Source organism: Pogona vitticeps, chromosome 9 (genome assembly GCF_051106095.1).
Source record: "Pogona vitticeps strain Pit_001003342236 chromosome 9, PviZW2.1, whole genome shotgun sequence".
NCBI lineage: Eukaryota > Metazoa > Chordata > Lepidosauria > Squamata > Agamidae > Pogona > Pogona vitticeps.
Window position 1 is genome coordinate 17,782,795 of NC_135791.1, and position 11,796 is coordinate 17,794,590.

Here is an 11,796-nt window from a genome sequence, read left to right on the forward strand (position 1 = left end):
GCCAAAATTCTGTTGTGCTGTTACACAAAAGGCATGATTTTAGTAGTGAACTGATGTAAGATAAGAAATCTACATAGGCATTATCAGCATCCATAGTCAACAGATGGGAAACCTTGACGTCTGAGCGTTCAGCCTGGAGGCAGGCGGTGCATCATGGCCTCTCCCAATTTGAAGAGACCCTTGTCCAGCAGACCGAGGCAAAGAGGCAGTCCCAAAACAAGCAAAACCAGGGAGCTGGACAGGGGACAGATTGTATTTGTGTCCAGTGTGGAAGGGATGGTCACTCTCGAATTGGCCTCCTCAGCCACACAAGACACTGTTCCAAGACCTCCATACAGAGCACGATACCATAGTCTCTCGAGATTGAAGGATGCCTACATCAGTCATTACTGAGTCATTATCTATTCAAAGCAATGGGCAATGCCTAAGGAGGTTTCTTGCAGCAATTCACTACTAAAAGTTACACCTTTTGCTTACTTCCACTCCAGAATCTTGGCCAGTATGAGGTAGGATGCAGGGATGGTAAGGGACAGTTGGCAGGCTTTCAGGTCCATCTACAAATATACAGTAATCTGTGTACTAGTTTCTCAGTCTTCCACAAAAAAATCAGTTTGGAGTTTCTCTCTGTTGGATCAAACGGAAGGCAAAGCTAAGCCAATATCAGTTTCCCAACAGCAGCCATGGTCAGCAAGATGCCTCTGAGATGCTCCCAAAAGGTATGGCCGTGCAGGTAAGGGCTCCCTCCTTCTATAGTTCCCAAGTGGCTGATACACATTAGGACTATTGCATTGTGTTGTACTGATACGAGATCTACGATATTGGTGAGAGGATGAAAGCAAAGGAGAGATGAGAAAGGAAGGAATATCAAATTTCTGTTTACCATTTGCACAAACCGCAGGAGAGCCGTAAGACTTCTCATTTCCAATGCCAACACTCAGCAGCCCAAACGGTGTGCTAGGATGCTCTATTTTGTGGACTGTGTATCCTTGGCCTAACCTATAGGAAGCCCAAGAGTATTCAGTGCCTGAAACCAGATTCCACTGAAGTCCACGCAGCGGTCTCTTGTCCAAGGTGATCCCAGAGGTCTCTGATGATTTGACAATGATCAGCGCATAGTTGTCAAATTGCTCATGCCCGTAGATGTAGTATGCCTGACAGTAGCTGGAGATGTCGGGGATGGCCATCAAGAAAGGGTCATATCTGATGTTCTGATAGGTGCCACCATCATTAAAAAACATGACTTGGATGCCAGATGTAGCTGAGAGGAACATGGCCGTCATGCCCTGGATGCCATAGAAGGCTGTTCGTCCACCAGGTAAATTACGGCTGCGCTTGCTTTGTCCAGTCTGAGCGTTAACAAGCGTGTTTTGGGAACTGGAAACATACACAATGTCATGCTCTGTATTAAAAGGTAAAGAGGGGATGATGAAGTTGGTGCCCCAGCTGGAAACAGGTAAAAGCTGCTCAAAAACATGGTCACACTGGACTTGCCGAGAGACACACGTGTGCCCAGAGTAGACCGCCACTGGTTTTTTGGAGATGATTTTAGTGCCGGAGAGATCCACCTGACTATGCAGCTGGACAGCTTGATAGGGCTGAAGTGTCAGGGTCAACTTGCTTCCTTGGATGTAGACTTTTCTTTGGAACGTCACTGTACCTTTCAGATGGACCTCAACCTCTGTGGGTTCTTCCCAAGCTATAATGGCAACCTGTCTATAGCGATCTGTGCCCACATTCGGGGTGACAACGTAATACTCGGTGCCTAAGCTTGTCATGGGATAGACAATGGTAGTGTCAGCTGTGTGGGGTTTGTAGTTAAGAGAGAGGATGGAAATGTCCTTGTCTGCACGGATGGTGAGAGTGTTGTCAAAAAATCCACTTCCATACATCTCTGCCTCTGGCGGGATTTTCACTGACAGTGTTTGGCCGCCATTCACGTTGACTGCTACCCTCAGCGCAGGCTGCTTCATGGAAATGGTAACGAAAGTGGACGGGAAATAGCCTGTGATCAGCAGTTTAAAATCACTCTGGGACATCCGTGGCAAACCATTCTGCATGAAAGCTGTGATGAACTCTCTTCCTAGTGGGCCCGAAGAAGTGGCGATGGGAAGCATATTTAACATAACCCAGACAGCGCCATTTAGAATTCCTAAACAGAGAGATAAAAGGTTAGAGTAAACTAACGAAACTTTCTATTGCAGAAGGTAGCTACGTTAGTCTGGTTCAACCTGTGGGTTCCCAACCTGTGGGTTGTGGCCCCCACACAAATGGGTCACAAAGTGTTTTCTGAAGGTTTTGCCACAGTTATTTTTAATTGCAATTGGTTTTACAGGAATTTTCACCAAAGATTTTCAGCACTTGTTTATTGCCCAGACACAAAGACAAATATTAACCTAAATATTAGGTTAAAATCTTTAAAAAACTAATTTTAATGTTTTCTTTATCCCATTAAAATGCCTTTTTGTTCAAATTTGGTATGCGTGTGTGTCACAGGTCACATGCTATTATGTGAGCCTCGTGGCACAGTGATTATATGGTTGTACTCCAGCCAAAACTGATCTCACAACCCAGGGTTCAATCCCAGCTGGCCAGCTCAGCTTTCCATCATTCAAAGGTAGGAATGATGCCCTCGCCTAGCTTGCTGGAAGGGGGCAGAATGTGTAGCCTGCATAATTAACTTGTAAACCACCCAAAGAGTGCTTTAAGCACTACCGGGCAGTATATAAGCAGCACATTTTATTACGAAAGGGGGCTATGCCTCAACAAAAGAGGTTGTTATGTATATGAAAAACAAACAAAAACAAAAGATTGTGAGACTTAGGAAATTATTTTTAATACTTTTGAAGTATTAAAAATACTCAACAAAAAGTGTTATTTACATTAAAAAATTGTGTCTGAGCAAGTGGGTTGCAATAAATAAAAGCTCACATTGGCCAAAATCATGTTGCTTAGCATAACAAATTGCACTGCTGTAGGCCCGTTGAATTAATGGGTAATTGGTGAGTCAATTATTCCATAAGTTCAATTGATTCGAATGGACCAATTCTAATTGCAATTTACTATGCTAATTTAATTCAATAATTTACTTTGTTAAAAAAAAGGATTTTGGCCATTAAAATAAATTTGACAGTTTCTAAGATCATAAAATCATAGGATAATTGAGTTGGAAGAGGCTTATAAGGCCATGGAGTCCAACCCCCTGGTCAATGCAGGAATCCAGATCAAAGCAGATCTGACATGATTGTCCAGTTTTTCTTGAATGCCTCCAGTGTTCTACCTCCTCAAATAATTGGTTCCATTGTCATACTGCTCTAATAGTTTAAATGTTTTCCCTCCTGATATTCAGCTTAAATCTGGCTTCCTGTAGCTTGAGCCCATTATTACATGACCTGCACTCTGAGATGACTGAGAACAGATGCCGTAGTATGTTTGCTTTCAGTTTTGTTTATATGTTTTCTACTGAATTTTAAGATCTTGTTTAAAATAAATGTTCCTTTATATTATGGGAGTGGACAGAAAGAAATTAAGGCCTTTGTTAGACAGATGAGTTTGCTTTGTCATGAAGTTTGAAAAAGTTCTTTTTCTGCAAAGTGGTAGACTAACTGGACTTGAGAGTCCCCTGGACTGCAAGGAGAACAAACCTATCAATTCTAAAGGAAATCAACCCTGAGTGCTCACTGGAAGGACAGATCCTGAAGCTGAGGCTCCAATACTTTGGCCATCTCATGAGAAGAGAAGACTCCCTGGAAAAGCCCCTGATGTTGGGAAAGTGTGATGGCAAGAGGAGAAGGGGACGACAGAGGATGAGATGGTTGGACAGTGTCTGCGAAGCAACCAACATGAATCTGACCCAACTCCGGGAGGCAGTGGAAGACAGGAGGGCCTGGCGTGCTCTGGTCCATGGGGTCACAAAGAGTCGGACACAACTAAATGACTAAACAACAACGGTAGACTATGAAACTCTAGGATATTATCTTCATTAAATCTGCCTTCCTCACCCCCAGTTTCAATATTTTGACCCATCTATGGAATTATCTGATTGGTCTTGATGAATCCATTGCCTCTTTTTATCCCAAAATTCCTAGCAGAAAATGTGACCACTAAAATTGAGCAAAGGATATACTGTAAATTAACCACCATCTCTTTTGAAATTAGGTGGGAAAGAAATCTGACTAATATGTATTAAGATACCAGTAAGTTCCAGGCATCTTCTGGTAACCATCATTTCCTCCGTAGTAAGTTGTGTCCTTTTACATTTTGAGAAACAGGGGGTGAGGTTGCCTATCAGCATATGAGATGAATAATGGCACCGTTCATAGGCAATCGGAGCACATGGTGAATGGCCTTTCCTGGCATAATAGAACCAGAGCAGTCACCTAGAGACTGCCAGAGGTGTTGCATTCCTTCTATAAACCTCAGCCAAAGTGGTTGAGGTGGTTTATGGTTGAGGTAGTCCAAGACTCCTGGAGGTCACGAGCTTGCTTGCCCTTCCTGTAGGGCAATTTAAGTCTCTATGGGCCTTTATATGTGTGTGTCCCTTTGCATAAGAATGATACACATGGACTGTGAAGCTTTCCAAGGATGTTTGGTGTCCAAATTGCCTGAAAACAGCAGAGAACAAAAAAGATCATACTGTTCCATTCAACATGTCAGAAGGGGAATCCAGTATGTGCTACAAGTGCTCGGTCTTATATTCAGTGCTGAGTTATACAGGCCCCAGAGTCTCACTGATTTGTGAAACTGATTTGGCATAAATTCTATAGATATATAGCCAGGAGTATGAGGTTTCTTAGCTTTGCCTCTAGTCCAACATTATTCTCCATGAAGAGCTCAATGAACATCAGTGATGTCACTGGCTATATAGAGTACTTACCCCATAGTACCGAAAACCTGGCCTGTAGGTTGACCATCTCCATGATTGACAGTGTACTAACGGAAGCTGAAAAATAAGTTTTGAAGTTAGTCTGGAACACTCAGTCCTTCTAACAGGGCAGCCTCCCATCTTCTGTCTGGCAGCAGAAAATAGCTGGATTTGTGAGCTGTGTTTGTGAGCAAGTGAGCCACGATCCGCTGGGATTTGTGTGATTCAGAAGCTAAAGATCCTCACATCCTGGCGAGTTAAATAAAAAACAACATTTTGATTTCCCAACATAAGTGTGAAGATGAACGCGGCCACACTCCTTAAGTATGGAGAAAGCAATATTATTGATGATTTTTTTTTCATATTGCAAATCTACAAATCTTAAACTGCAAATAATTTCAGTCCATATACAGTACCATATCCTTTTATATTTCAAAGTATAGAATATTTCATGTCTATAGGGATGTGACTCTGCCCAGACCATTCTGCTTTCACTGTTTGCCTAGTTATCTAGCTAGGTTCATCTTTCAAAAACAGAGGAAGAAGCACATCAACACAACGGCTTCTTTAATGGTTTTAGTGCTTTCCTTTTGAATTCCATTGTACTATTTCATTATTGGCTGGTTAAATAGCTCAGTGGTTTAGACATCTGGCTGTGGAACCAGAAGTTGGGAGTTGGATTCCCCACTGTGCCTCCTACAAGTAGAGCCAGCCTGTGTGGCTTTGGGCAAGCTGCTCAATCCCAGGGCACCCCCAGAAGAAGGGAATGGTAAAAACACTGCTGAGTATTCCCTACCTGGAAAACCTGAAAGGGGTCACCGTAAGTCAGATTGGACTTGACTGCACATTATGATTATTAGATATGGGAACGAACTGGGAAAACAGAGGTTTGTGGCTCATTGCTATTCACAATCTGTGAACCATGAAATTTCACAAACTTTCAAACAAAAACTGTGTTGTGGTTTTTGTGATTTGTGATTTCTAGGAGCAGTAGAATTGCTTCCATGTGAGTTAGAGACATAAAACTTACAGTGTGTCTTCAGCTGACTCTCTTTCCAAACCCCTCCAAGTTTGGCAAAGATTGGATTTGAGATGTTTGAGTTTTAGCCCAGGTACAAATTGCCAATACTGATAATAATTCAGCATTTTGTTTCGTTCTGGATAGGGGCATTTCACCAAAGCCCCATGAAATGAACCACAAAACAGCCCGATTCATGAGTTTGTTTTGTTTTGTCTTATAGCTCATTTCATGTCCATCTCAATTCATTGATTCATTCATTGATTCATTGATTCATTGATTCATTGATTCATTGATTCATTGATTCATTGATTCATTGATTCATTCATTCATTCATTCATTCATTCATTCATTCATTCATTCATTCAATATACCGTCTTTCTCCCAATAAAGGGGCTTACTTTGACCACTTTGGCGATGAAAAGCAAAACAAAGAGGCTGAATGAATAAACAAACAAACATCCGATCAAGCGTTGTGAATGTTTACATTATTTCCTCTCAATTGTTCTACCGTGACATAAATAGAGAGATCTTGAGCTAATCTGCCATGGGAGATGCGCCAACATGTGTGTATGCGCCTGGACATGTATTTCTTGCTTCTGTCCCAAAACTCCCCACTTTTGCTGGGATCTGCATTGCATACAACCGAGAGGCATGAGAAATATCTTTATTCAATCCAATTTGAATTCTTTCCTACATTGTTATCATGAGTTACGACCTGGGAAAAAATACTGACACATTTGTAAGCCTAGTTCAACAAGCCAGAATGTTGACTCATTTTAATTTCAACATGGAAAATACGACTATGCGACTCGTCATGCATTGGGGCAAGACAGCTGCTGATTCAATCGGCTTTTTGGCTTTTAAATTTATGGCGAGTTGTTCTAGAATACGGTGGGAGAGTGAGAGAGAGTTTCCAAAACTCTCTGGAAATTATGTGTGATCCTGTCCAGTGTGTCCTCCTGCGAGACACCTGGGGCCCAGTCCTTTTTAGTCCTGAAGCAAAAAGCAAAAGTGTGCTGCTTATATACCGCCCCATAGCGCTTCAAGCACTCTCTGGGCGGTTTCAATTTAATTATGCAGGCTACACTTTGCCCCCCCAGTGAGCTGGGTACTCATTTTACCGACCTTGGAAGGATGGAAGGCTGAGTCAACCTTGAGCCGGCTACCTGGGATTTGAACCCCAGGTCGTGAGCACAGTTTTAGCTGCAGTACAGTGGTTTAACCACTGCGCCACGAGGCTCCTGAAGAGCAGAAGTTAGAGACTGAGAAGAGGACAAGGCAGGCAGAGGGGTTTGCAGAGAAGGTTGGGAGGACTAAAAAGGAACTATCTCTAGAGCAGTAATTCTCATCTTCAGGTCCCCAGATGTTATTCAACTAAAACTCCCAGAAGCCTTTACCACTAGCTGTGCTGGCCAGGATTTCTGGGAGTTGTAGTCCAAGAACATCTAGGGACCCAAGGCTGAGAAGCATTGAGAGATAGCCGGGCCCATTATTAGTACTCGATAGCCTTTCAAACCATACTGTAAGGATTGCTGCTTGCTGTGAGAGGCTGGCATGCCAGGGCAAGCTAACTAATCTCTTACAAATAAACATACCATGGGCCTTCCGTCCACAGATTAATATTTTAATATCCAAAGTAGCAGGCTGTATTACTCTTTCTTCGGACAAACTCATGAAATACCACAGTTTCCCCTAAGCATGTATCTCTGGGTTGTTGCGGGACAAACAAGGTGGAGCTTTACACCCTCTGCTTAATGTCATGATGATGAGATATCAGAGGAGGATAACCTTCAGAGAGCTGAGGATGGCTGTCACACACACACACACACACACACACACACACACACACACACACACACACACACACACACACACACACACACACACACACACACACACACACACACACACACACACACACACACACACACACACACACACACAGTTCCCCTGTTTGTTTTTCCACCCAACCCAGGTTCACTTTCGGGTATGACATTTACTTTTCAACCCTTTCTCCTTCATGTTCCTAACATGACAATTCTTAGTCCAAGCAAGCAAAATCTTGGATTGGGTCACACATAACCCTACTTTGATTTCAAGCTGCCTGGACTCCCATGATATTCCAAACTGCTATCCCTTCATGATCACATTATGCACTCAGTCGAAACTTAATATATGACAAACAACTATTAATTTAATACTACCCTGTTTCCCTGAAAAATAAGACCTAACCTGAAAATAAGCCCTAGTATGATTTTTCAGGATGCTCATAATATAAGCCCTACCCCCAAAATAAGCCCTAGTTAAGTGAAACCCTGCCCTCCACCATTGTGCAGAAGAAGATGACATGACGGTAAAATAAAACATCCCCTGAAAATAAGCCCTAATGTGTTTTTTGGAACAAAAATTAATATAAGACTCTGTCTTATTTTCAGGGAAACACGGTAGTCAACTACATTAGCTGATTTGGCAAAGAATTAGCATAGCAGCTAATGTAGTAGCTACATTATGTGTGAGGTTATACTGTACTTTGGAAAGGTAAAGGTAAATTTTAGGCAAGTCATGTCCAACTCTAGGGGGCGGTGCTCATCCCTGTTTCCAAGCCATAGAGCCAGCATTTGTCCGTAGACAGTTTCCGTGGTCACATGGTCAGCACAACTAGGCACGGAACGCCGTGACCTTCCCACCATGGTGGTACCTATTTGTCTATTCGCATTTACATGCTTTCAAACTGCTAGGTTGGCAGGAGCTGGGACAAGCAACAGGAGCTCACTCCGTCGTGTGGATTCAATCTTACGACTGCTGGTCTTCTGACCTGGCGGCACAGAGGCTTCTGTGGTTTAACCCGCAGCACCACCACGTCCCTATACTTTGGAAAAGGCAGATTTAAATTGGCCTGTGGCCAACATTAAAAAACAAAACAGGGCCTTTGTCAAGAATGTGCTTCTGGTCTGGATTAGGTCCATCTATCATCTTATTGCTGAGACAGCTTTTTTTTGTCTTCAGTCTACTGTTTAAACAGATGCAGTGGAAGAGTAAAGAGTAATTTACAGCAAAAAAGCAGCAAACAAACAAAAACAACTGGTAGAATATCTTGATTTGGAGCTTCTCAAACTTATGATTTGAACAACATAGGACATACAGACTTTTCTATCAATTTATTGCAAAAACAACGAGTGTTGGGACTCCTGAAAGACTAAGAAGTTTTATTTGATATAAGCTCCATAGAATGTAGCCTACAGTATTTTTAAGTTGTATGTAATGTAGCCTCAGTACACAGACATTTGGGCATATGCAACTGTGATGGAGCCTTGTGACACAGTTGGTTAAACTGCAGTACTGCAGCCAAAACTCTGCTCACACCCTGGGTTCAATCTCAGGTAGCCAGCTCAAGATTTACTCAGACTTTCATTCTTCTGAGTTTGGTAAACAGAGGACCCAACTTGCTGGGGGGGGGGGCAATGTGTAGCCTGCATAATTCAATTGTAAACCAACCAGAGAGTACTTTAAGTGCTATAATAGAGCAATGTATAAACAGCATGTTTTGCTCTTTTGTATGTATGTATGTATGTATGTATGTATGTATGTATGTATGTATGTATGTATGTATGTATGTATGTATGTATGTATGTATGTATGTATGTAATAGACAGTTGTTTAATGGGCATATGCAGATCTTAATAAACACTCTTACTCTCTGTATATGATTGTTAAATGACCTCTAAATACTATTAAGTTAATTTTCAGCTAATAATTTGCATTTCTGTTGTATTTTATGCACACACACTTGCAGTCACTCCCATGGAGAAACATGGAGTGAAGCTCTTAACGTATGGAGCTAAATGAAAAAGAAGTGTCTAGGAAGTGCAATGAATACTAGCTTTTGGGGGTCTAATGAAAGGAACATCATTTAGAGATACAGGCTGAGTTACTTCTTCTTCTTCTTCTTCTTCTTCTATTATTATTATTATTATTATTATTATTATTATTATTATTATTATTATCATCATCATCATCATCATCATCATCATCATCATCATCATCATCATCACCACCACCACCACCACTACTAAAAATACCAGGCACAATCAGACAAGACTTATAAAAACATTGACCATTATTACATAACAGATACAAGTTTTAACCAAAAACCTAAGTATCTGTTAAATTTTGGTGCAAAATGCATGCTGTTCTTAATATTGCCATTTTTGTAGCTCTGATGGTGTTATTTCTGAGATCTGCAACTGCTTATAATACTGTGTGAAATTTCTTAATATTGTTCTCAAAGCCCTAATGACGACGGGGACCACGGAGGTATATTGCTGCTGTTGCTGTTGTTACTATTACTATTGCTATTATACCTTTGAGAAGGCATGTTTAAGCTCATCCACCCCCATTTCATCCCCCCAAAAAAGCTATAGGGCCTTGATCTGGAAAGTTGATCCTACAAAAATCCAAGTAAAACAGTTCTTGCTAAAACTAATGAGTGCCAAGTCTCTTACCTTTGGTCTCCTTTAATTTTTGATGAACTGGAATCTGGAAGAGAGGATGATGGGCAGCTGTGTCTTTTCCTCTGCATTTTCCTCTTTTGATGGGTTCCTTTTTATAGGAATCAGTTCCAGGGACTCTCCTAGTGGGACTAGAGGCGTATTTTTTTGTTGTTCCCTGTTTTTGTTTCATATTCACCAGATTACATTAAAATGGGGTGTGGAAATAGCAACCAGTTGGGAATTTGAGGTTCCTGGACTCGCCTTTCTTTGATGAGGTTGCAGAGACATCTTTGGCTGTGAAACATCTGGCCACTGGAGATCCATGGTGATTAACTGGAATAACCTCTTGACAAATCTGGCATTTCCCAACACCAGGCACCACCTGCTTCCAGTCGACACCCACCCACCGTCTAGCCACCGAAATGATGATTGCACTGAGATGCATTGTTTATTGGGTGTCAGGGCAGGGACATTCTAGCTCAGAAACCTGGAGTAACAATCAACCCTCTCCCACAAAGTCAGCGGGACCCTCGTGGTATACACCTGATAGTTAAGCTAATTCAAAATATAATCTTTCCAAATTGGCAGAAGAAGGACTTGTGGGGTCCTTGCCAAGTGAAAGCAACAAATGTCATGTGTTTGTGGAAAGGAAGATTTAGGGTTCCCCTGGTCTGTCGCCAGGTTAGGAGCTTGAAGTCTGTGTCGGTCAGTAGAAGTCCAAGAGCCAATATTTCTTCATTATGGTTTGTAAGAAGGAAAGTGGAACCAGATGGTGCCCGGGGGGAACAGAGTTACTAAGAAATCATGATCTTCTTTTAATATGAGAAAAACAACTTGGAAGGATCATAGAAGGGAAAGGAAAATATGAGCAAAGGGGAATAAATGAACCAGGACTGAACAGAGACATTTGACAGTGATATCCATCTTGTAGGTTGGATTATAGGCATTAATTTTAGGAGTTTGCTTCAGGTTCTCAGGAATCCAGACTGATCTAATTTAGACTAAGATGATGGCAGGTTGAACTTCACATTGTGAGAGTGTATAACTAGAAACAATTCTTTATAAACTGATTGACACAGGAGGCAAAATATCCTTCATACATCACGGTCAATGACCACGAGCACTGGCAGGTTAAGGGTTTTCTGTGACATTCCATAAGCTGAATTTTTGGTGGAATAGACCACTTCCGTTGTTAGATCTATTGCTTAATGAGAGTTGACATTCTAAAAGGGGCTGTAGTGTTCAAAGAGCAAGAGTATGCTGCAGGAAGGAAGGTTGTTACTGACTGAGCACATTCCCACAAATCCAGCTACGGAGCCCAACTGGCGCTAAGGTGGCATCAAATGAACCCATAATTGTCTTTGAGTGGCACCTTGGAGCTGTTAGAATCACACTGATTAAATAGGGAAATCAGCTAGTCTTGA

General features: G+C 41.8%; 1 protein-coding gene across 1 annotated transcript in view; it reads right to left on the reverse strand.

The window, feature by feature from the left end:
• Window positions 1-11,796, reverse strand: part of FCGBP (Fc gamma binding protein) — a 70,874-nt gene that overhangs the window by 21,018 nt on the left and 38,060 nt on the right. Inside the window, exons 20-22 of the mRNA XM_078379968.1 lie at window positions 10,385-10,572; window positions 4,874-4,939; window positions 881-2,149 (exon numbers count right to left, since the gene is read on the reverse strand). Coding sequence (XP_078236094.1) covers window positions 881-2,149; window positions 4,874-4,939; window positions 10,385-10,572 — 1,523 coding nt within the window. The remainder of the gene's footprint in view (window positions 1-880; window positions 2,150-4,873; window positions 4,940-10,384; window positions 10,573-11,796) is intronic.